Source organism: Xenopus laevis, chromosome 3L (assembly GCF_017654675.1).
Source record: "Xenopus laevis strain J_2021 chromosome 3L, Xenopus_laevis_v10.1, whole genome shotgun sequence".
NCBI lineage: Eukaryota > Metazoa > Chordata > Amphibia > Anura > Pipidae > Xenopus > Xenopus laevis.
Window position 1 is genome coordinate 111,465,880 of NC_054375.1, and position 27,170 is coordinate 111,493,049.

A 27,170-nucleotide genomic window follows, 5' to 3' on the forward strand; every position below is an offset into this window, starting at 1 on the left:
AATTGCACTTCGCCTGGTCTGAGCAGACGAAGGCAAGTCTGGCGAAAGAGGTTACGATCAGTAAAATCCGCATTTTAGTGAATTTGCGGCGTAACGTCCATTTGCCAGAGCGAAAAGTTGCCTGGCATTAGAGTGTGAGTCACCACCAGCGTCTATCTCCTTTGCTAGCGAAGTGACGCTTGCACCCAGAAAGCAGTAACACTGGCGAAGTGACGCTAGCGTTAGTCACTTTGCCCTCGAGTAAATTTGCCCCTTGATATTGTCTATATATATGTGGGTCACATGGGACTTTGGTCCTGTACTAAAATTTGACTCTTATCTTTCCCAAAACTATCTACATTCTCTGTTATTTTGTCTTGTACTCCTTGTTCCCATAGTGCTTTTGTATCCGATTTGATTACCTTAATTTTGATATGTGGTACCTTGCAAAAATAATGGCAAATCCTACACTGAATTTTTGCTCTGTGATACTTTTTAAAAAATATATATATATTATAGTATTACAGTAAATAAGGGGATCCCTTATCCAGAAAGCTTCAAATTACAGGAATACCATCTTCCATAGATAACATACCCCATACGCTGTACTGTATAGTAGTTTGCATCCGCATGCTTTAATGTTGTATAGGATCTTTTAACGCAATTGTAGTATTTGGGGTATTATCATATATGTACTCGAGGGCCTATGCCTAGGGAAACTTTAAGGGGGCGGCCCTTAGATGCCTATATTCCCCTGCTGATGGATACTTTCCTATCAAATCAGGAGCAGCAGAGGAGGGGGGTCCCAGTTGTGTGGCAGAAGTGACATCACACGCATGCACAGAAGGGCACTAACAGGTCGGTGCCTAGGTCAGCACTGGACCTAAATACACTATTGGGGTAAGTATTTACCAACTTTGCACACTGTTCATGAGTGATTTTGGCCCACTCTTCCAGGCAGATTTGCCCTAGGCTTTTCAAATAGTTCTACAAATTCTCAGACAAGTAATATGGTAAAGGTAAGATCATATAGTGTGGCTGCTACTGGGATTTTCATTAAATAGAAGGAAGAATGTAAAGTGCAAAATACAAGGAAAATCTAGAATCTAGAAAATCGCCTGTTGTGTTCTTAAAAAAACACAAATGCCAAATTCCAAACACAAGGCCAAAGTAAAAGTAGAGTGGAGTCTACCCCCTGATCTTGATCCAACCAATAATCTGTGGCACTGTTTAAATACTGAGATGCACAAGCACAAACCTGGAGCAAATCTGTCCAAAGGGTGGACTAAAATGAGTCTTGAACAGTGTGCATATCTGCTACATACTCACCCAAACTGAGTTTGCTGCAAAAGTTGGCTCTACTACCAGCATGTACTAGCTATACTATAGGTGAAAATCAATCTTTGTGTCCCTTCCACTGTCAGATTGCGGGGGCAGGGTAAACATTGGGAACTGGGAGTGACATCACTAACTGGATCGATCACTGGGGGGGCTCACTTTTTTTAAACAATGCTTTTCTGCTACCCACAGTCTACTCAGTTTCCTCTGCAGAGTACCTGTGGACCAGCATCAAAGCTGTTCCACCCAAATTCTGACTACTTTCTGGGTATTTGATGCAGGACTCTAAAAATAGGTGCCAATCATAACTGATGGCATCTCCAAACACATGGGGTCTTAACCAATACATGGCAAATCTGCATCTTGGCAGTAACCCATAGCCACCTATCAGTGTTTAGCTTTTTTTCTGCCAACTGGTAAAGTAACAGGTACACATTTGTTGATTATGGCTTTCTCTCCAAGCAAATATAGTTTATAATAACAATTGTATTTATTGTAATTTATTGTATTATTTCCTCTTATTGCTTGTAATGGTCACGTGGAGCATTTTCTTTTTTCAAAGGATTAGTTTCACTGTAATTAATGTTTTCAAATTGCAAATAACAACAGTATAATCCTTTCTAGATGTATCAATGTCCATATTTTCTATTAATGCACTTGAAGGCCCACCTTGCCTAGGGATATATCCAGCTGCGGAGTTCAAGTGGGGAGGTGGATACTACTCGCTTCTGCAGTCAGTGCCAGCACAATGTCTCATTCCTCACTTGCTTTGAGTGTTTCCCATACCCTGTATGTCATATTTTGATATAAACAGATATTTATCTTATATTTGCAGGATTGCCCATCTGATGTTGGAGATTTTAGAGCACAGCAGTGTTCGGCACATAACGATGTTAAATACCAGGGACAATATTACGAGTGGCAGCCAGTCTACAATGATGCCACTGCCCCCTGTGCGCTCAAATGTCAAGCCATGGGGAAGAACTTTGTGGTGGAACTTGCTCCCAAAGTACTTGATGGTACTCGCTGCAATACAGATTCCCCAGATATGTGCATCAGTGGTCTTTGCCAAGTAAGTGTCTGGAAACCTTTAGATTATATCAAGAAAGAGCGACACTCACAGGTTGTTTTCAGTGTAGATAAGTTGTGCTTTATTCCAAATAGAATAAAGCACAACTTATCTACACTAAAAACAACCTGGGAGTGTCGCTCTTTCTTGCAAATATTTACCTACTCTGGCTGGCACCCAGGACTTTACTGTGTTAACGGAGTGCACCTTTGGATTTCGTATATATATATATATATATATATATATATATATATATATATATATAATTCAATGTGAGACACCTGCACTCTATCCTCTGTAGTTCCTTGCCGGGTGCTCGGTCAAAAGGATATGTAACAATTGAAGATGGACCAGCACTCCGTTTTCTTTATCAAAAGTGTTTATTCAATACACTGTGCATCCAACGTTTCGGCCCGCATTGGGGCCTTTATCAAGGATATATATATATTTATAGATAGATATATATATATATATAGGGTTTTATTACATTTTTTCTTCTTCTTAGGCTAGGAATCTGTACTGTTATTTGGTTGACAGTGGTTATTGAATAGTAGAGAACCTGAAAACAGAAATAAGTGTAAATAAATAATAACGATAAAATTGAAGCCTCACAGTTTTTTTGCCGTGGGTCAGAAAACTTGACAAGCAAACAGTATTTTCAGGATGTTAGAGGTAGAATAGGAAGTATAGTACTACATATAATAGAATAAATGAATACAACTAAAGAGTAGGTTAAGCTATCATATACTAAAAGTTAATGTAAAGGTGAACTTGCCCTTTCATTGTTAGAGAGCTTTATCTGTTTCACTAAGTTACTGATCTACAGTGTTTCGACCAGGAGTCGATTGTTTTCTTTTTCCATGTAATTATGGTGACTTTTAGTGATCATGACACTCCGTCATTACAGAATATTTTAATTTAGTCCTTCTGCAAACTGATCTCTATTTACTTTTTCCATAACTTCTTGCTAAACTCATAATATACAGCACTCCCTAGAACGGGTTACTCACCTCTTGCCCTCACCTTATGCAATCCATAAATTACTTATTTCTAGATAAAGGACTCATGTATTTTGTGAAAGATATTCTTAATCTACAAAATTAGTGTATGGCCAGTAAAACCTAGATTATGGTCAACAGAGATGGAGTTATTTTGGAGCCAGTCACTGGTCATATAGGAAATGATACCTTTAAATGTCTTTGAGGTTTTGATTTTATATATGAATCTATTGCCTTTCACCAGAATTACTACACCAAAATATATAATACAACAGCAATAATGAAAGTTTATATGAATTACAATAGGTTGTATAAATATCGATTTTTTACCAGTTTATCATCAAATTAATACCAATAGTTTTCATTGCATATGAACTATGAACTATTATCAGTTTATGTTTATATATCATTCTCTAATAGACCCTGATCATCTTATAACTGACATAATTATACTCTCTAGATGGGGAAAGACATTGGTGGCAAGGCAGTTAATTTAATGAAAGACTCTAATAAAGTTTGTGCTTGCTGAGTGATAATAGGTGAAAACATGTATGCTAAAAAATTAACAGAGAAATGATAGAGTTAAAGCAGCTCTGCTTTACGTAATGTATTTCATAAGTGAGGATCCACCAGGAGGGGGCAGCAGGTTTTGCACCTGGTCCCATGGAACCCTGGTGATGTAGTTACTCCAATGTCATTTCATATTGAATAAGGAGTCTCAGTCCCAGTTAAATCACAAAAAAAAACACATGATTCTAGTTGAAAGCTAATGTTATATAATTAACATAGGGTATAGTAGAGAAGGGATTTGAAGGAAGATGTTTTTTGCATATAATTTAATTATCAGCGTAGGCACACAGCCGGCATTTGTTTATTTTCATCCTTCACAGCAACCTGCATTGGAAGTGTGAACATTATATGCAGTTATTCTTTGCAAATGGTTATTACATGACCCATTTGAAATCATGACATTTTTGCATGGCTCCGTGGCCAACACTTTCCTTCTTTTTTTTTTTTAAATAAACTGAGCACCAGCCAAAAATATAAGAGCAAAGGGGTTTTCCATTTCATCGTTGGCACTTTTGCCTGGCGTTGCTTTGTCAGCAAATACATGAGGTTTGTGATATCAGCCAATTAAATGGGCCATAAAACTGACACTGCTTGCAGAAGTAATTTTCAGTCATCACCCTGGCTTGATCTTTTTTTTTCACTAAGGAAAATATGACCAGTTTCTTTTTGCATTATAATTGCCAGGTTTCCCTAAGAGCAGCTATTTGTTAAAAAAAATAATGTATGTTGTTCGATTCATTTAGAAACCGTAGGGAAAAATTACTTGAAGACAGAGCATAAAATATTATGCAAAAAGAATTACATCAATTAATTAAATAAAAAATACGGTACAGTAGTAGGAAAAGCTAATTATCCTACAGTGCTACGCAATATGTTGGCGCTACATGTTAATAATAAAATCCTATCTCATGATTGGTATGGCCCTTAATGTTATTTGTGTAACAAATTAACTGATATATTCAACTCTGTCTTTGTATATCCAGTATATATATATATATATATATATATATATATATATATATATATATATATATATATATAGCTTTGTAGGGGCAGCACTCCGCCTTTGGAACATGCCTCGGGTGCACGGTAATGAAGTATAAAAGCAAAAAGAAGAGCAGCAACACCGAGTTAACTTGTGAAATGCTTGAGAAAGGTGTGGACCAAAACGTCATGTCGGCTAGCATGTAATTTCACAATACAACTTTGAGCATTTCACAAGTTATCTCGGTGTTGCTGGTCTTCTTTTTGCTTATATATATTGTTCACTCAAAAAAACGCACTCCAAGTGAAAAAATGAAAGATAATTTATTTTCAACGTTTCGGCACCTACACTCGTGCCGTTTTCAGGAATATATAAATGTAGCGCTATAGTAAACGGACTTTACTGTAGTGAGTTTAAGCTACTATCAGAGTGGGGTAATACCACATATGTAGCCCTCTCTCTCAGGGGTAAGCCCTCGCAACGGGGTGGAGGCAGGGTGTAGTGCAACTGTAACCAGGTGCAATAGCACAATGATGGGCGCTAGTAGTTCTTTAACGCTTAAACAATGAACTGTCTTTATTTAACATAGCACATATCCACAATGGAGTTTAGAACAATCAGACAGCATAAAGGTAGCATATACTCACAGAACCAGTGTAGGCTGAATCCCTACAGGCCAGGGAATATACAGCAGAGAGAGTTGCAGCTTGTGAGGGGTATTGCCCAGTTTTCAGGATCTCTTGCAGTGGCAGTCTAGGGGAATTCCTACCATCCCTAGTCTCAACACTTTAGTCCCTACTCCGGGTCAGTAATACCCTGGGATCTTAATCCCTCTAATATCCTCGTCGGAGCCTTGAGCTGCTCAACTATATAACCTCTCTATCACTCCTAGAGTGATCTATAAAAGAGTATGCTATCTAATTACTAGGGCCAATTCGCCTAGGGTCAACATGTACCCATTCCCTTCCAGCCTGTTTGGTTGGGCTAAAGTAATGGACCCAAACCTCATGGTTCCCAAGACCTTTGTACTCTGACACAGTGCCATCTGGTGTACACTGTGAGAACTACAGGGGTTACATAAGCACAAGGTCCCCATAAGGACCCACTTAGGCGTCCATATTTCTAGGGATGTGTCAGTAATGTGTAAGGGTGTCTAAATTTTCACATCCCTACATAAATATATATAACTATACTTTTGCAAACATCAGGTTCGCTTTTGTTTGGCCAGCTCAAACAATGGGACAGAAATAAAAGGAATGAAGCAAAATAACAGGATGTCTACTGTTAGATCCCGATCTACCTTTTGGGCACCCCTGATCTAGATTGTAGCCTTCATAAGAAGGGGGCCACTAACATGGCCTGTGGACAAAATGTTGATGTTTGAGAAATAAAGCAAATCTGCGGCATTGCAACATATAGAGTGACATCTGATCTGACAAAGTACTGAAAATTCTGCCAAAAAACAAGTTATTGTTTGGAATTTGCTGTAATTATGTACCAATATACAACTTGGTTGGTCCAGTGCAAAGAAAATGATTAACGTTAATACATATATAACTTTCCTCCTGCGAAGGTAAACAATAATGCTTTGTTTTCTGCAGATGGAGCTAGACTAATGCAAAGCTATGTTTACTCATATAATGCAAAGAGTAAACACATCATATCACGGAACTCACATTTCTGGGATCAGTGTATATATACAAAATATTGTAACAATCACAGTAACACGTACATTGCATGACATGTTGCAGAGTCACATCATCACATGATGGTCATATTTCTCTGTACCCCATAAAAAGGCTTTTCCTAACTCATTTTCACCACATAAGGAGCGTCCATTTTCATCCAGAAAGAAGCCCAGACACAGTGCAGAGTCACTTACTCTCTGCAATAATTGCTACATAATCTGTCCAAGTCCTGACATTTCTCTGGCTCAAACTATAAATGTCTCTGTAGGTGTTTTGACCCTTTACTCATCTAAACAAACATGCCAATCCCCTGACGTGGGTTTCTCTGCTTTGCCGTCTGCATGGAATGATTTTTTTTTTTGCTTTTAGGTTAGCTCAGATGGCGCTGATAATGATATCATAAGATTAACTAGGTGCTGCCAGACAATGATTGCTCTTATACCCTTATAACAGTGAAATTTAATTCATCTTCTTCAGTGATAGGGCTTAGCTGTACTGCACCAGAGGTGGTGAATGTGTAATGGGAAAAGCAAAACGTTTGCTTGTATGTAGCAAGCTGTAAATGATTTTAAAGCTTAAAAACATAATCATCTTAAAAACTTTAGCAAGACTGAGAAAGAATTGGCATATGAGTGTTATAGTTTCCCAAATTATATAGTTTTGATGATTTAATGGTTAGGGGCATTTACAACATGATTTACTAAAACTTGAATCAGGGGCACATTTATCAAGGGTCGAATAGCGAGGGTTAATTAACCCTTGAATTTAAATCCTTTGAATTCGAATATCGAATTTGAAAGATTTTGCGTAAATCCTGTGATCGATCGATCAAAGTAAAAATCGTTCGATCGAGCGATAAAATCCTTCGAATCAATTCAAATCAAATCGAATGATTTTAAGCGATCGATCGAAGGATTTTTCTTCGATCAAAAAAAGGCTAGAAAAGTGCTGGGGAAGGTCCCCATAGGCTAACATTGTACCTCGGTAGGTTTAAACTGCCTAGGTATGTAGTTGACAGTACTTCGACTATCGAATGGTCGAATCATTTTTAGTTCGAATCGTTCCAATCGAAGTTTAAGGTCGTAGTAGCCTATTCGATGGTCGAAGTACCCAAAAAAATACTTCGAAATTTGAAGTTTTTTTCATTCGAATCCTTCACTCCAGCTTAGTAAATGTGCCCCTAAATCTCAGTTTTTTATGAAAACAAAGTCAACCAAACTCCCTTCCAAGAATTAACACACATTTATCAATAATCTATCTAGGAAGTGCTGAATGGAAAGTGAAAGTAAAGGTGGCCATACACGGGCAGATTAATGCTGCCAATATTGGTCCTTTAGACCGATTCGGCAGCTTATCTGCCCATTTGTGTGCCCATTTATCTTCCCGATCGATATCAGGCCAAAAATTGGCCAGACATCAATTGGTCAAGTTTGATTTTTTGTACGACACATCGGCTAGTTGATGCAGTCTTGCAACCCGTCGGAGCCCATTCGTAGTATTGTAATCTGATCAGGGCCGAACGTTTGGATCCATTCGATATTGCCCAGCCGTTAGTGGGCATATAATGTTAAAATCCGCTCGTTTGGCGACCTTGCCAAACGAGCGTATCTTATAGTGTATGGCCACCTTTATTGTCTGCGCCACCTATATGCCTAAGGCATAGAGGAGGGGCAGACAATATTTGATTGACAGCTGAGACAGCTGAGATTTTTTAACTGGGCTTACAACAGCTATGAATACTTTATTAAAAAACAGAAATTGGAGTTCATGTTTAATTTGAAAAGGACTTCTATTTTACAGATTTTTGTGTTTGGGTGACAGGTCTACTTTAATCATATATATCTGTGGTATTAAACACTTTATAAGGACCATGTTATTATATTTATTATGTTTTTTTCTGACTTAGCTCTATGAGAGATAATATGCAGTAAAGTGTTGAGCAATATTGTAGAAACAATTAATTTTAGCAACATTTTTTTCTGTTGGCTAGTTTGGAGTAAAAAGACATACAGTACAGAGGAGCAGTTTGACATTTCTCTCATTTATGAAACTGTTCCATGTAAAAACATTGTGAACTGAGGTCTGAAAGGACAAATGCAGGTCCCACTAAAAAGATCCAATGAGATCCCAAAAGGATCAATAGTTGATCATTCCACTTAAGATATCCAGTGTGACCTGAGAGAGTGATTGCAATTTCCGCTGATGCTTAAAGGAAGGAATAAATTTATACATGGTTGTTCAATTAATGATTTCCTAATGTCCCATTCGGAGTGATGACATAGGCAAGTGCTACAGTGGCGGACACTGTGAAGAGGCTGGCTTTTATTCCACCCTTTAATTCATTCTGTACATTCCTCATGTACATACTTGCCTTTATATGTTTATTAAAAGAGTATACACACTTTTAGGCATGCCCTCTGCTCTTTTACATTTCCAATTGATGCAAAGAGGTCAACAGAGAAGGAAAGGTCATTTTTACTAGCTGCACTGATCTTGATATGCTGTAATTACAATAGGAGTTTGTAAGTATCCTTCTGCACTCAAGTGATCTTACATTCAGCAAACCAGGGAACTTGGAAACTGGATAACCTAATGTGGAATGATTTATTCTTTCTTAACTATCACTGGTATAGTTGCATTTGAACTCCCAGATCACATTGATCAGTGTATAATTCATTGTGGAATGATCTATCCTTTCCTTTAACTATTAGTGGGACAGGCATGTGCCTGGATTGCCAAGATTTTTTAAATTACTATACATTAGTTTTTTCTTTCTCTTAGTTTTGATTCCTCTTATAGCCTCATGTGCTAGAAATGTACATTCTTTAGCGATGTACTGCAACACTATAGGGTAATAGTATTTGGCTCCCACTGACAACAAAGGCTCCAGCTGCAACTCAAACTGCTGGCTGTTTTGATGGCAGAGATAATTTTGCATAATATACTATAGGGCATTTGTATCAATTTTTAATGTCTGGAAGGCAGATGTCTAAGAGTTATTTCCATTTGAATTTAAGTCCAGGCTCTTCTTACTTGCTGTGTCTGTGAATCTAAATCCAGGTTAACATTTCTTAGTGTCTGTACATTTTTATGTAGGCTTACATGCCTATGTCTTTGATTGTGTGTCCAGACTTAGTTTCATTCTCTCTGTAAGTCTTTATTTATGCATTCTTTGGCTTCTTTTCACAGGATCAATCCAACACTAGATCATACCTAATATATTCTTATATTGTGTTTTTTAATTTTGTTATGTCATGGTATCGGTTTCCAGTTTTAGGTTTTAAATGTTGCTTTTTTGAGGTTAAGAAGTCACATGACTAGGGGCACCTCTTGGTTTCCAGTTTTAGGTTTTAAATGTTGCTTTTTGTCCAAAAGTTGTTATCTCGACCTTGCCAGGGCTGCTGGTGGGGGGGGGGGGCTGATATCATTCCAACTTGTAGTGCAGCGGTAAAGAGTGACTAAAGTTTATCAGAACACAAGACATATGATTAGGGGCTCCTATTGGTTTCCAGTTTTAGGTTTTAAATGTTGCTTTTTTGAGTTTATGAAGTTTTCTAACAAAACACTTTATATACGTTATTATGTGTGTGTGTTTCTTTTATATGAACAGAAGCTGTGCTGCTTATATTTTCTTAACATAAGAGACAGAATATATTACAAATCAAAGATGGTTCTAAGGGACACAATTTCTTACACTGCTCATATATTATGTGTTCACTTTCCAAAACTTTTTTCAGTTCAGTTGGTTTCAGATCACATGTGATTTCAATAAGGAATGGAACATCACAGTGCAATGCATTGTGGGTTATGTAGTTATGCTGTCTGTAAGCTGTGGAGAAGTTGTTACAATTTGTCAGAGTTTTAGTCCCTCCTTCCCTGCCAAGATTTCAAATGATGCAGAAAGAGAAGACTGTTAAACAGCTGGATTTCAGCATAGAAAATGGCATGTATTCATACTTTTTGAAGAAACAGGTAACTGTGATGGGTATATTAGGGGTTTCTGTGTTATGTGGGCCTCTTTTCAGATTTTGGTATGGAAGGTGGAGTTCCCATTTAAAATTTGATTTTGGAAAAAATGGTAAAAAATTGAAATTAATTGAAAACAAAATCTTCATCTGAAAATCTGAAAACAATTGAACTGAAAAAAATGCTTGTAAGGTGAACCACCCCTTCTCCACTGAACAAGTATCTGACAAAGGATGGGGGGAGGGGAACTGAATTATGTTAATTATACAGATTTAGTTTTTTTGGAAGTATTTCATGATTTTTTTTCAATCCTTTTTCAATTTCAGTCCTTTTTATTTATACCTGTATGTGTAGTGCTTTGTTAAAACCCTGTTAGGTCCAAGTTCTTCCTTGTGCATACTTTATTTTGCCATTTGGAGACTTCAACATCAAGTTAAAGGGATTTTTGTCATGATTTTTATGGTGTAGTTTTTATTGCTAAATTAGTGTACATTGCACGTAATTCATTTGACCATTTAAAATTTTATTCTTGAACCAATAAATGTATTTGTTATCTTTCAGTGTATAGGCCGCTATCTTAGATCATTTTGCATGGTCGTGTGCTTTCAGAAAGAGCCAACACTTCACATTTGAACTGTTTTCAGATAAGCTATTGTTTCTCCTACTCAATGTAACTGAAGGAATCGCAACTTGGGTTAGCCAGACTTGGATTTTTTTTTTTACTATTGATTGCTGCTCTCCTATCTAACACTAGGTAGGTGCATTTGTAGCAATGCAAGTGTCCGAGAGTTATTATCTGGACCTTCCCATTGTTCTGCTGATGGGCTGCTGGGGGGGGGTGATATCATTCCAACTTGCAGTGCAGGAGTAAAGAGTGACTAAAGTTTATCAGAACACAAGTCACATGACTGGGGGAACCTGGGAAACTAACAAAATGTCTAGCTCCATGTCATATTTCAAAATTACATTTTAAAAAATCTGTTTTCTCTTTTGAAATTTTGATTTCAATATAGGATTCTGCTGGAGAAGCAGTATTAATTGGTGCATTTTGTAAAAATCATGTTTTCCCATGACAGGATCCCTTTAAGATCCTGTTGTATACATTATGCAGCACTTAGCAGAGATGTTCATCATTCAGTCCCTTCCCTGGTGGAGGTTACAATTCAAGATGCATATCATGCTCAAATGCACACATGTCAGTTTCATCAGGAGCCAGTTACACTACCTGTTAGTTATAAAAGAATGGAGGAATCCCGCACAGAATCAATTAGAACACACAAACTCCATGCCTTTAGTACACTGGTCAAAACTGAACGCAGGACCCCATCTTAGAAATGCAGTAATTCTAACCATTGTGGGGTTTTTTCTTGTTTTCCAACCAAAATGCTCAAAACATTTAAAATCAAAATAAAAGCATTGGTTCAACAATTTGTTAGGTGCTTAAATGGGAAGGGAAATGCATAATTGCTTTTATATTTTGCATTTCCAGCTACTGGTTATGCAAATATATTTTTTCTTCAGTTTAAGAAGGTAACACGAGCCATTAGAGAAGGAAAATCCTGATAATATTTGTTTATATGCTGGGTCACCATTGAGCATCAATGACATAGACTCATGGTAGACTTGACGTTGACGTGACCTGCTTCTTAAAATTTGCTTCAACTTTTTAACAGAAAAGATGCAAATCTATACTGTATTTAAAATGTACATAAAATCTGTTTTTTTTTTGCAGATGCCAACTAAAAATTCTTACTGGAGGGCTGTAATTATATCCTTGGCTCCTCCAGCAAGCTACTGGGAGAAAAACAGTCTTTTCCTTATTTATTGCATTGTTATTTGTGGCCATTGGCCAGTCTAAGCATATGGACATTTCAGCCTCCTTTTTACTATTAGAGCCAAGACTTCTATCTTTAAAAAGTGTTTAAAAAATGTCTATATTTTATTACATTTTGAAATATTTAGCTAGGTTATTAGTAGGTGTTTTGTCTTCACTTCCACCTTTTAGCAGATGATGTAAAGTCCATGTCTCTTTAGGTCTAAAGACTTTTTGTTACTACCAAAAACATTGGTATTCCTACTTGTGTGAAATGTTCTTTCTAGATCAAAATAAACCGTTTATCCAGAAAACTCCTTGTAAATTCGGCAGATATGTTTCCTATAAATATGTTATTGCCTTTAAATCAAAACTATGGTGAATATGAAAATGTTATATAAGCTTAACCTCATGAAAACAAGAATTTTTTCAAAATATAATTACAAATTCTGTACCATTTCCCACTTAAGTTACTCCTTACTATGCCTTTTCCTTCACTCTCCCTTCATGTAGGAGTCAGAAGCGGATATTTTTAAATGTCAGGTCTAATACAGTAGACCCCCTATTAGAATAAAATGGTGTAAAATCCAGGAAAATTTTAAATCAGGGAAATGTATTATTTAAGTGGAACCACAAAACAACAATGTAAAATGAGGGAAAAATCAGGGGATGTAAAATTGAGGTTTCACTGTACATCTTTTGGGCGCTTGCCTTGGCTGTGAGATGTATGCGAGCTAACGCTGTCAAAATAACTGACTCCAACTCAAATCTTCCATGTAGAGGGCAGGATTTGTTTCAGTGTCAGTTGTTTTGTGAGAGTGAGCTCTAAGGTAAAACTTGTGAGCTTCTAGGTAAAAGAATAACCCCCACTGATGCATTAAACCAAACTGTCAGTCAAAATCTGACTCTTACTCCTGCATGAAGAAGACACATTGCTGAGAGAGGTATAGTAAAGATTAAATGAATTATTGCAAAAACGATACAAAACTTTTAATGTATTCTGTTTAAAAAGTTTCTTATATCCATGAGATGAACCTTATATAAAATTTTCATTTTTGCAGTAGTTACACCTTTAAGGTATGGTACATTGCAGAAATTGCTTGGGATATCCCATGTAGTGTTATTGAATCCTATAGCTTAATTATATTAAATTATATATTGAACTGCTTTGAAATAAGAACAGGTATGGGACCTGTTATCCAGAATACTTGGGACCTGGGGTTTTCCAGATAATTTTTCTGTAATTTGGATCTTCATACCTTAAGTCTACTAGAAAATCATGTAAACATTAAATAAGCCCAATAGGTTGGTTTTGCTCCAATAAGGATTAATTATATCTTAGTTTGGATCAAGTAAAAGGTACTGTTTTATTATTACAGTGAAAAAGAAAATCATTTTTAAATAATTGGATTATTTGGTCAAATGGTGTCTATGGGAGATGGGCATTCCTCAATTCAGAGTTTTATGGATAATGGGTTTCCAGATAATGGATTCAAAAAAAAAGTTTAGCCATTTGTATCCAAGTAATCCCTTGGAATCCAATTTAATAAATCTAAATCTGTGGCATGTTGAGAGAACCTTTGAGCCATGTGTAGATCACAGCTAGTCAGGGCTACAAGTTTGAAGTCTGGTTCCATGCATGTATAGTAAGCTTTTGAATATGTAAAATTCAATCCTACTTGTAAGAAAACAGGAAAAAAGGTTCTTTAAATCACCTGGCCTATGCTTTAAATACAGTATGTACATAGTTAAATAGTTACATCATTATTAGAAAGTGGCTGGTATTTTAATATATTATTAAATATAAGCCCTTCTGAGCTATGCATAATGAAAGCAATAAACACAGATATGTATAGAAAAATAAAGGGAAAAGAGAGAGACCTAATTTTGCATTCTGTACAAAATGACATGGACTATTCTATGTAATACAATATTTAACTGTGATTAAGGCTTTGGAACATGCAGTAATGGTTTAATTTATTGGGGTGTGTAGAGGTCAGTCTAAAATGTAAGAACACCGTGTTACTCCAGGAATATAGCCAGGTTTAGAAAAGAGTAATTGGCATCGTTTCTAAAACCTGCAAAGGTGCAGTTGATTAGAAAAAGTGTATGAGGCCAGACTGACATGGTTTCATATCAGAACGCACACTGGTATTGGCTTTTAACATGTGCCAAATATTTCTTTGCCACTGAATTTGCTGTAGCCAACCGCAGATTTTAAATCATCCACATAAGTGATCAAAGGGTCATCCTACGTACATTCTAAAGGTTACTCAACGGTAGGTATCATCTTGCTAAGATTATAATAATGGAAAAACTAATCAAGCCCTTATTTTGAAAAGACATACAAATTCTGGGAAAGTAGTAAAAGTGTTTTTTTCTTTTTAATTTGTCAGAGATTTTGGGGGATTAATGTTTTCTTTTATCTTTGGTCATTCAAAAACCTCCATAGGATACAGGTTGAGCTTCATGCTTTTATGATTTGTAATACCTCGGCAGCTATCGAACTATATAATTGGCAATGCACACTCCATTTAAAATCCAGAGTATTGCTGCAGGTGTAGAGAATGAAACCCTCCCATGACTCACCTAAAAGTATTTCTGTCTCCCATGACTCACCTAAAAGTGTTTCTTTTCTTCACAAGCCCATAAGGATTTCTCTAAATTCTGCAATTCACTCTAATATTTAGAACATTGTGTAAATAAGCAGAGAAGGGAAAAGTCATTTTGATTTTAAATTATACACCTGTAATTCTGGACTGTGCCATATTTCACTATATTTGTTATCTATATGGTTATTATAATTTCAGAAACCTTTTTCAGTGTGGTTTTGGAAATAATATTAGAGTTCTATTACATTTTGCCACTGGCATGTAACACGTAAAACCATCTGCTTTCCTCATTTTAATCCGGGACAGTGATATAAACCTCTGAAATGGTAAAATCATTTCTAGTTTGAGATTTGCCTTTATGGTCAAGTAAAATACAATATAAAAGCATTATAAATGACATCATATGCTTTGGACTATTTAAAAACGGAGACTAAACAGAGCACGTGTAATTAGAATAGGGGTCAGATAAACTGTTGAGTTTTAGGCACAGGTCATTGATAGTTCACAATTGTAATTCAGAATATTTGGCTCAACAAGGTTTACTCTTTTCATTGAACATTCCTCTGCAGTGTATCAGTTGTGGTTATTTCATTTGAAAAACATCCTTACTATAATAATCACTTCATCTGAACATTTTAGAAAGTTCTTTCTATTTCTTATACATAAAACACATGCCGTAATTGTTTGAAGGAAGTCTGTTTTCTTCACAGGAAGTGTAAAGTTATTATTTCAGGTCTCCCTAGCATACTCGTTTGGATTGTAGATGAAGCTGACTCAAGGGAGGGGACCTTCTCCTTTTCAATGGAGCCATTGACCCTCGTGTTCCAGACTTCACACTGCTCCATGGTCTCAGAGAATTCAGTGTGCTCACAAATGCAAACAACAGTTTTCTTATAAGTGCAGCCAACTTCTTTCTCTGTGTATACAATGAGAGCACGGACAGACTAAAGTTTCTTTTGAATAATCAGCACTGCTGATATATATTGAGCTTTTCACTCAGGTAGGCCAGGTCCGCCTCTCTTTTGGAGCTAACGGAGGAGCACTGCATGCTTCCTGGGTTTAGTGTCAGCCTCCGTTCCGTTATTTGAGCCACTGTTTCTGCACCACATGGCTGGAACGGTCCTTTATTCATTTTGCAATCCTAGAATGTCCAAAGTAAAACTTTCAGGCTTGTGTAGCTCACCCAGATAGAGTAATAGTATGTTGGTATTTTCATAGTCTTTCATAGATAATAAGTTTTCACAATAGCAGATACTATTGTAATACTATAAATGAATAGCACATCACCATTTAGGGGGTTATTTATCAAAGGTCGAGTGTTAGAATTTTTTATACCTCGATTGAACTTGCAACTCGAACGGTATCTTATTTAAGAAAAAACTGGAGTGGGAAAAACCTGATTCTGCAAGTTCGAGTCCTCAAATTGATCATGTCTTCGGTAAAAAAACCTGGATTCTCTTGAATCGTTCCAGTTTCCGGGCAAAAGCCTCCGAAGAAACTTGAATGTAGTTTAATGGACCTCTGTAGTTGGAGTAGATATATAGCCAGGCAATTATGATTGTCATCAGTGAGCATTAAATATTAGAATTTTGCCCCACACGCTGCTCACTTTCAACAAGCAGGTGTGGAACTGGAACAGGAACTGGCAGTTGGAGAGCCGGCATACAAACAAGCTGGGAAGCCAGTAATAGAGCATTTAGAGGAGTTAAGCAGGCAGACACTACTGAAGGCAGTATGAACCTAAGGCAGACACTTGATAAAGGAACCAGTCTATAGTGTGATTGTGGGGCAGAAGCCAGGGGAGTGCCAGTATTATTGCTGATGAAGAACTGTGAATGACATGGAAAGGCAGTCGTATACAGTATAATGCAAGGCCCACACCAGCAAAAGCAACTCTCCAGTGGACAAGGGTCTGTCCCAGGTCCAGAACTAGGGGCAGGCAGAGCAGGCGCCCGCCTAGGGCGCAATCATGGGGGGGCACGCTTTTTAGGGGATTTTTTTTAAACCCTCGTTTGCATGGCCTTTAATAGTTTTCAATTTTATAAACTGCTTGTTTTAACCACCTTTTGCACCCTTTTGCACTCACCACCTCCTGCTTGGAATCTGCTAGTACAGGTAAACAGATGATTAGGGCCAATATGATGGATTTTTGCCTGCTGCTGGCACAGGTACATATTGGGGGGCAATGTTGTGGATTTTTGGCTGATGCTGGCACAGGTACAGATTGGGGGCAATATATGGGATTGACTGCTGCTGGTTCAGGTATATGGGGCAATATGGTGGCTGCTGGCACAGGTACACAGTTGTTTGGGGCAATATGATGGATTTTTGGCTCCTGCTGGCACAGGTACAAATAAGGGGCAATATGATGGATTTTTGTGGCTGCTGCTGGCATAGGTACAGATTGGGGGCAATATTATAGGTGCTGGCACAGGTACAGGGAACAATATGAATGATAAGGTGGGAAATAATAATGCAGGGCCGGGTGGGGGGGCACTAAATGAAGCCCATGCCTCGGGTGCCAAAATACGGCCCAGCCCTGGTCTGTCCTCTAAGGCCCGGCCATGCAAAGGCATAGACAGTGATTGAATTTGTAGCTTGGCAATAACTTTGGAATTGCACTCAATTTACACTGGTAGGTGAACAAGATATGTGTCTTTTTGGGAAAAGTACTCTGTAGTGACCAGATGTGCCGGGCAGTGTGGTTTACTTGGGTTTTGTGGGTAATTTCAGTACAGAATGTCCCTTTTTTACAGGTACAAACTGGCAGAACACCTTTGTAATTTTTCTTTGATACTGTGATGTGTTCTTCCAATTTGCATGGGTCGTTCAATGGGTTAGGGGGAGATACTGACTGAGGGGCTATTAGTGCTTGAAAACATAAGAAGCACTTCCATCAGTTCCTGAGCCATGCAGTTCTTTCCATCATTATCCTTAATAACACTGGTTTGCAATGTTCAATATATGTTATATCTTAGTCAAAACAACTGATAAAGCAAACTTTATTGGTGCATTATGGTGCAACATGTTCATTCTTTACAACAAAATAATGGGGTCATTGAGTATGGAAGTTAAATTATTTCTAGTTAGAAATGTGGACTTTTTTACTCTGGAAAATATGTAAAGTTGCCTAAGGTGATGGCAAATCCATATTTTCAGTCTAATGAAAAATAGTAAAAACAGATGCAGTCTATTGGCCCCCTTGTGATGTTCCTTTTGAGGATGACTCATTTTACCGACATAGTGTACTTTAACAGGAGACTTATCTCAGTGCTATACTGAAATTCTTTATTTGCATGTTAGTAATTGTATCGATGTTCCTTTATGATGTTATTGTAAAAAGCTAAAATTAGTTTCATTAATTAGGATTTTTTATTCTGGAAAATATATAAGTTGCCTAAGGTGATGGCAATTCAGTGGAGAATATTTCCAGCCTAATGAAGAATAGTAAAAACAGATGCAGGCTATTGGGCCCCTTGTGATGCTCTTTTTGACGATGACTCATTCTAATGACATAGCGTACTTAAAGCACTCTGTGCTATACTGAAATTCTTTACTTGCATATTAGTAATTGTATCAATGGTATCAATGTTCCTATTGATGTTATAGTGAAAAGCTAAAATTAGTTTTAATGGTTGTATTGCCCATGTTTTTTCCTGAACGCTAATATATTGCACTGCTCTGCCCCTCTTTCCTGTTTTTGTGAATTCGCATTGTAAATAAATAAATGTCTCGCAAATGAGAAGGGCGTTTGCGTGAGTGCGCCCACTTTGGGAGGTTGTTTTTTGCGAAAATAGTGTTGACAGTAACTTAAATTCGCAATTTGCAAAACTGTTTTGCGAATATTTTCTCCGCCACCAATGTTGTGGCGTAATTCAAACTCAGAGTGTGCACATATATATTCGCAATTTCCGTTTTTTTACATATTTAAAAAACTCTTATAGACATTTGTATTGGGAAAAAAAATTGTCAATTCTGTTTGAACACTCTTATCCAGCTTCATAAATGTAACCATGTGCAGGGCAAATATATTCACTGTGCAAAACAATCTGCCCTGTGCGAAGTTTATAAATGAGCCCCCATGAGCCTAGTTCCAGGGCAGAAAACATCCTTCATGTTTGACTATAGGGATGGTGTTCTTTTTATTGAACGCTTGATTTTTCCTGTAAAGAAAAAGCTGTCGAGCTTTCCATATTGTCCCATCAGTCCAAAGGACATTCCATCAGAAGAATTTTGGCTTGTTCAGGTGCATTCAGCAGTCTGAAAGTCAGCTTGAATCTTTTTTAATTCGAACAGTCCTTACTGCAATCTTTGATAAATTTTTCTCCTGTCTCCCAATCACATTGCATAAGATCAATACAAGAACTTTTAGTTCCTTTGGAGGTGGAGTTGAGCCTTCAGATTGGCCATGCCTTCCTCCAGTTTTCTGTCTCAGACCTAATATAACAGAAATAAGAACAACTATTGTCAGTTTAAACTGTTAAATATATTAAAAGAGTATCATCTGCTTCATATCCAAATATTACACCCAATTTATAAAATGGTCCCACTAATTTTGTCCATTCCATCTTAGGACTTCTCTATGGCAGTGATCCCAAGTAGTGGCTCGTGAGCAACATGTTGCTCACCAACCCCTTGGATGTTGCTTCCAATGGCCTCAAAACAGGTGTTTATTTTTGAATTCCTGCAAGTTTTGGTTGCACAAAAACCATGTGTACTTCCAGAGAGACCCTCCTGTAGGATGACAGTCCACCTAAGGGCTACCAGTGTTTAATCACAGCCAATAATTAGCTTGTGTTGCTCTCCAACTTTTATTTACATTTGAATGTGGCTCTCTGTAAAAATAGGTTGGTGATCCCTGCACAAAGAATAGGAATACCTATTTATTGGTAGAACTGGCGCATTATTTGAAAAAAGTGCAAAGGGTGAGCATTTTTGGTCATGAGTGTGTGTTCTACCGAGAACAGATAGTATATTCTAAAACTTAGGTGGAAAAAGAAACTTCAGCAGCAGTAGAGGTATGAGTACTGAGAATTCGTTGTCTTAAAATATGTATTCCCAGAAATCACTGACGATGCATTAGCAGAAATTTAAAGGCTGGCAAAAGATATGGCACAATACAGGAAAAGAATGTGAATGACATATAAATTACTATTTTTTCTGCACTAGGAAAAGAGGCTGTTTATGGACTCATTAAGTTGTGGTCAAATGACCTTGTCATTGACTAGGGAATATCCTATGCCTTATGCAAACTCAATAGTTGCTGCTTGGCTGCATATGATTTTTTTAGTGTGTGCTTTAGTTCTGTGCTGCTTTTATTTTAATGTTTTCATGAGATTGAGGCATTTACTGTAAAAATACCCTGCATGCATTGCTTTGGTCCTCCCATCAGATTACATTCTTTCATCAAGAGTAAACAGAAGTCTTTCCCATTCAGAGATGAAAGGACGCTTTTAAAGTGCTGTATTTTTAGCTCAAGCTTTTGGCCTAATGAAACAGCATATGAAATTACAAAGACCTTTGCTGTTAAAAGTACCTGTGTTTATTTCTCATGAAGCATATACATTATGACAAAATATATGTGATGCTTTATGGTTTCCAATGTCTGCCTTTTCCCCTGGATTTTTCCATTGGTGTTTTATGGGTACATGCATTTATTTCTTTACTGCTCGTACAGACTTTACTGACACAGTATTATAGTAGTAATTCACCTTTTGAAGATGAAATATTACAGCCCACATCTTGGTTTAGAACTATATGTATTATTTTAGAATTGTCTGAATGCACACAGATGGACCATGTGAAACTAGCAGGAACCTTATCCATGTGGAAAATAGTAACAAATCACTTCTGTACCTTTATTTTCAGAACTGTCGAGGCAGAGGATACTGTGGATACTTCCTAGGCACCAAAATCTCAGGTGCATAGGAAGTATCCACAGTACAAATGTAGTTTCAAACTGTCCTACTTTCTTATTCCATGTTTTGAATATGTTAATCAATTTCTCTCAAGCTGTATCTGGTTTAAAAATTGCCCAAGTGTATAGATGCATTCAGTGTTGCTTAGATGGTTAGATGTGGTATCTCACACACACACTTTAGCCCTTCAGCTGTTTGGATTAACTGCTACAGGACAGGTTTCAGATAGGAAGCACAGATGCAGGTATGAGGGCAGGCATGGGTGCAGGTCTAGTGTCAAAGTGAGCTTTTCTCACTGATTTGCCATTATCACCCTCAAATGACATCACTTTTTTATGATGAAGGTACTGACATCATTTTAAGTTTAAGCAGCCAGAAATTAGTGAATAAAGCAACAAAGGTAGGACCTGGTAGCATGTCCAAGCACCTAAAAATGCTCATTTTAAAATAGGTAGAACATCCCCTTTGGCTGGTTTTAGCTTTACCGTTCCGCCATTTATAGTATTTATCTTCTGGATTGTTATTATGTAATTCTAGGAATAAGAATTTTTCCAGTTTTAGAAACCTGTAACAATTAATTACCCAGAATCATGTATATATCACAACAACCAACATGATTGGTTGTTATTGTAGTATATACATATTGCTGTATTACTGTGGTCATGTTGAGATAGAAGCCTTATACTGCAAAGAACTGATTACTATGGATAATTACAATAGCTGTATGTTTAAGTGTGCCTTAAAGAACCTTTTGAAGAATAAACTCAATTTTGGTAGCCTCTGTATTTCATACAACTCATGAATCTCCATTTAGGAGCACAATCGTTAGCTGGGAAGTTTAGGTCAGTGAAAAAGCAACGGATTGAGTGATGGAGACAAAGAAAAGAAACAGTGGACAGTAGATGGCAAAAAAATGATGTAGAAAAGAAAAGAAAAGGGAGAAAAGATGGGCAAGAAGTAAGGCTATAAGAAGTAAACAGTAGTGGAGAAGGACAGAGTCCTGGAAGGTGGAGGAAAGGGATAGAGGAAAGTAAGAATACAATTGAAGAAGAAAAAAACAAAACAGCTGGTAAGAGTAAAAAGAACTGTTGATAAAGAGAAAGTTAGGGGAGAAAAGTGCCATTGTGATTGGATTAGTGGAAGAGTTTATATGCCGAGAACTTCCCACACCAGTCAGTTGAACTGAAGAAGCTGCTCGGATGAGAAGTGAAACGTCTTCAATGATTACTCAGCAAGTCCAGTTGTTTTTAGATTTACCTATACTAGATATACCATGACCTGGATGAATGAAAATCTTCATAGTCATATTGTATGGCCAATATTCGTTTTCAGAGTCTGTCAGTGCTGTATAACAGACACATATAGAAATTGCGCTGGAAATTCACATTTTAGCATGATAATAACCTGAGACCAGTGGTGATTTTCAGAGGGGTCATGCATTTTTCAAAATAGCACATATAGACCAATGAGTTACAGTCTACTAAAAGTGATGAGGTATAGTATGTTTTAGTCCTGTATAAAACACCAAGTTATAATGAAGTGACTAAGAAACAAACAACTACGTTTTGAGAGCTGTTTCTTATAACTTGGTATGGTAACTTATCCAGATTAATTTATAACACAACCCATCTAAATTTTATGCGAGAGAAAAGTTTTATGAGTGACTAGCGAAATATGATTACAATCATCATATACAGGCTGACCTCATCAAAGCAATAGAAGATAGAGATGTGAGCCCCAAAAGTCACCTAGATATTTATAAACCCTGTGGGGCGTAATTATCAAAGTGGGAAGAGACAAATCGACATAAAATACAAGCCAAATCTATTTAGTTTTAGGAATATAGAGAGTTGTGTGCAATTGTTCAATAAACACTTTGATACGTATGTCCCTTTGTGTTTGGGTGTAAGGATATTTTTCTTGGATCATATTTTAATTTCATGTCCTGAAATGTTGATTTTCCTGCCAAAAGACTCAGATATCATTTCTTGCAGCAGCTTTTGAGAGGAGTGGAGATGTATAAGGCTCAGTTTTAGTCTCTTGTTCTGAAAGCATAGTTTAGCTAAAGTACACTTTTGCAAATTCATAAAAAGCCTAAGTAATGTACATTTCTATGTATACTTGCTTCATGGCCATTGCCATAAATAGCCATTATTGTATATTTAAAATGAACGCAATATAATTTTGTCTGCAATAATATATTTTGATCATGTATTGTAGAAAATGGTGATAACAGGCGCGTTATGATATGGTCTTGTCAACTGGCCTTGAAATTATGCATAATAACAATAAGTACAAATTTAACAAGGCTTTAACATTATATAATTAAAAATTGATTTAAGCATGTTAAGTGAGAAAACAGAAATCATAATAAAAATATATATGTTATGGAAAAGACTTATCTCAGAAATTAACCTATTGGAACTATTTACGTTGTGTTTTAATACAAGGAATGTGTCAAAACATTGTTAATATTGTATATCAAAATACTTATATGTGAGTGCTTCCCAAGTCAGTAATGCACAGATCTGCTGAAAAGTTTTAGGCTAAAATAATGTGATATCATGGTAACTAAATACGTATCAATTGTTCTCTCTTCTGGCTGTCATAAAGTACATTCATGAAATATTGTGCTAGTCATTTTTTCTTCAATTTACTGCATGGACCAGAAGCTAAAGAGTATCTGAAATGCTCCTTAATTATAGATCTAGAAGGAATATGAGTACTGTGGAATAAACTTTAATCATTTGCATGCATGCAGCATTACACATGTAGGATCATTTGTGACCACATGTGTTGTAAACAAAGTGCTCACTGTTTTTTCCCCATAAGGCTGTGTTTATTCCCAAAAGTCCACTGTACCAGGGGGAGTATTTCTTAATGCTATTGTGGCCTATGTGTCAAAATGAATGCAATTGCACTTGTACTTCAATGTAAATCAGATGCAATTGTGGCGAACGTTCTCCAAATTTGGTAGGGGTCATTTCCAGTGTTTGGCACAAGAGTGACGTTTGCATCCAATTCTTTAGATGCAAGTGCAACTGTGCTTGCAGACATAAATGACCCCCCTATGGAGTTTCAGGAAGTAAAATGCCAACAAGATGTGAAACTAATCAAATACCAGAAGTGCAAAATGTAATTTAAGACTGTAATACCATTATCTGCTCTAACCAGAGGTTCCATTATGTACATTATTACCAACCTTACTTTGAGACTTTATATGATACTACTGAGCTGAGGACTTGCCGAAAGTCAACTTAAAAGTTCAGAGAGAGTGAGGCCACTCATAAAATCAAAAGAATAACATAATAAATAAAATTCCTGAAATGTGAGCATGTGTTCTTCAGCAATGCCCTCCTTCTGACTATGCTGTTGATATTGGCAGGCTGTGGGCTGTGATCGACAACTTGGGAGCAACGCCAAGGAAGACAATTGTGGAGTTTGTGCAGGAGATGGCTCCACGTGCAGGCTGGTTAGGGGACAAACTAGGCCTCATGTCTCCCTCGAAAAGAGTAAGTATCTTTAAAACAAGCAGCCTAAGAAGAACGTGCATGAGTTTATTTGACATGGCAATTAATCTTTCTGTAAAAATGTAAAAAAAAAAACATACAACTTAATGGACAAGTAAAATTTAATTCACTTGTGGGTGGCATGTTAGGCAAATGAGCACTGTGCCACCATCTTACCTGTATTTCCCAGGGATTCCTTGTGCCTAACTAGACTTGCACAGTATAGCAATATTTTCAGGTTTTACTGTACACGTGTGCAAGTCCTTCACTTCTAATTGTGAAATCCTGAAGAAGTCCCAGCTGTTTGATCTGTTTTGTGATTTATCAAAAATCAAATGCATTGACACATTAATCAAAGCTGATACTTGGGTCAGTTCTCAGACTGCTTAGAACAGGCAATCACCATTCTTATTTATGGCTGACAACTATTACCTGTCCAAATTCTAGTTTCACTATGCAAAATGAATGCTGGGGGGAAAGGATTCGGACAATTATTTATTGCTCAACGGATTGATCAGCCAGTCTACTTTACTTAAACTTGGCCAGAATGAGCAATAAACTTCGAATCTTTAATTATATACAACCTCCTTTGTAAACATTGTGAGGACATTCTTAGTTGTGGCCTGGGGGCATACCAACATGGCCTCTGCATCCCGAATGGGGCAATTTCTTTGCATACTATTGCTAACACCTTGTAGGTGTAAGCTACTTTGAGGCATTTTTGGGAGTCAGTGGGTGCAGTCTAATCAGACATCTGTTGAATAATTAGCCATATGTATCAGCTTTTTCTGTCATCAAGATGGAATGCAAGACTGGATTTGTGTGGCATTCGTTGTGAGGTCTGCAGCTGATACAATACACATTGTTTTCATTGTTACCTGTACTTTCAACAAAGAAGAATCTTTTGCCACTAGAAAGATGCTCAGTCTTAATTCAATTGCCTATTGGAAAGGTTTAAGAAGCTCAGATAGCAGGTTTTACCTAGAGATATCCATTTGTTTGTCCAAAAATATATAGTATGTGTAAGGCAACACGCAGTTCATTTCCCGATCACTCCTAAATGCACCGGACCTGTATTTAAAAGTAAATAGGTAATGCTCCTCCTCATACCTAATTAAGATTTACCACTTTCTCTATCAGGATTGCTATAACATAGTCTGCTATAGATGTGAGCAGTATTCTGCCATTTATCCAGTGCTCTTCTGGTACCCTCTAAGTAATTCCATTATGCAAGGAATTAACTACACTTAAATAAAAACAACAATATTGAGCATGAACCTGTGGGCTGAATGCAGGCCTGTGTACTGCCTATGATTATGTTAGTATCCCACAATTTATACTGAAACTCACTACCAAAATGCAGCAGGATACCCTTCCAGGTTCTGAAACGAACTGCTCTTTATAAATAAGCTAGAGTTTATATCTTCCCCTGTTCCTCTCTTTATTTATATTCATTATAATGCATACTCATTTATATAAATTATTTGCAAGAGAATTTACCTTGTACCCGAGGACTTTCAAATATGACATTGAACCGCAACCTGTGGTTTCAGACTGATGCCCGATTGCTGTGACCTCAGACAAATATTAGCATTATCGTCCAGCATATCTGAGTGCATAAACCAACTTTGTGGGGCCCATTTACTTAGTTCGAGTGAAGGAATAGAGGAAAAATAGTTTGAATTTTGAATGGTCGAATATGGCTACTTCGACCATCGAATGGGCTACTTCGACTACGACCTTCGACTTCGAATCAAACGGTTCGAACTAAAAATCGTTCGGCTATTCGATAGTCGAAGTACTGTCTCTTTAAAAAAAATTTCGACCCCCTAGTTCGCCACCTAAAACCTAGCGAGGCCAATGTTAGCCTATGGGGAAGGTACCCATAGGCTTCCTAACAATTTTGTGATCCTTCGATCGATGGATTAAAATCCTTCATATCGTTCGTAGGAATAGCGGTAAATCCTTCGATTTCGATATTTGAAGTCGAAGGATTTTACATCGACGGTCGAATATCGAGGGTTAATTAACCCTCGATATTTGACCCTAGGTAAATGTGCCCCTAAATGTATTTAAAAAATTAAATAAATATGAGTTAAGCTGGCCACAACAGGCTCTTTACATATTTGACCATGGGATTTATAGGGCTTTCATATCTCCCAAACAGATCACTTTATGGCATTTCAATATCAACAGGTATTGGTTGGTTAATAATCCCATACAAACTTGAAGGGTAGTGGGGCTCATTGGCCAAACATTCAATGATAATCCATGATTATAATTTTGGGCCTATACATGGACAGATAATTGTAAAGGATGGTCACTGCAGCCAAGTGTTCCCAAGATAAAAATGGAGTTGGGGTAGGTTGTGTGAATGGATTAATATAACATGTTTTCTATGTTAGTAAAGGCCTTATTTTTTTAGAAGCATAACCATGCTAGGTACAGTACGTAATGTCCTTTAGTTACATACCTACATCTAAAACACAACACATCTGAAAAATGTCAAATTGAGCATAATTTAATCTTTGCGTTTTAATAGGAAAAGAATAACATATCATTTGAGAGCTTTGCCAAATCTTTGCTCATACAGAATTATATCTTATCGGGAATCAGCACTGAGGAAATAAGATACAAAGTTGTGTACTGCCTATGACTCCCTAAGGCTTATGAAAGTAGAATTAATAGGAATGAAATACCAAGACATTTCCTGGAAGCAAAGAAT

At 37.0% G+C, this 27,170-nt stretch overlaps 1 protein-coding gene across 2 annotated transcripts in view; it reads left to right on the forward strand.

Annotated features, from left to right (window-relative positions):
• adamtsl3.L (ADAMTS like 3 L homeolog) overlaps positions 1-27,170 on the forward strand; it is a 262,968-nt gene that overhangs the window by 148,476 nt on the left and 87,322 nt on the right. For both annotated transcript variants that reach the window (XM_018253141.2, XM_041586805.1), the window contains exons 6-7: positions 2,153-2,389; positions 24,322-24,448. In XM_018253141.2, coding sequence (XP_018108630.1) covers positions 2,153-2,389; positions 24,322-24,448 — 364 coding nt within the window. The remainder of the gene's footprint in view (positions 1-2,152; positions 2,390-24,321; positions 24,449-27,170) is intronic.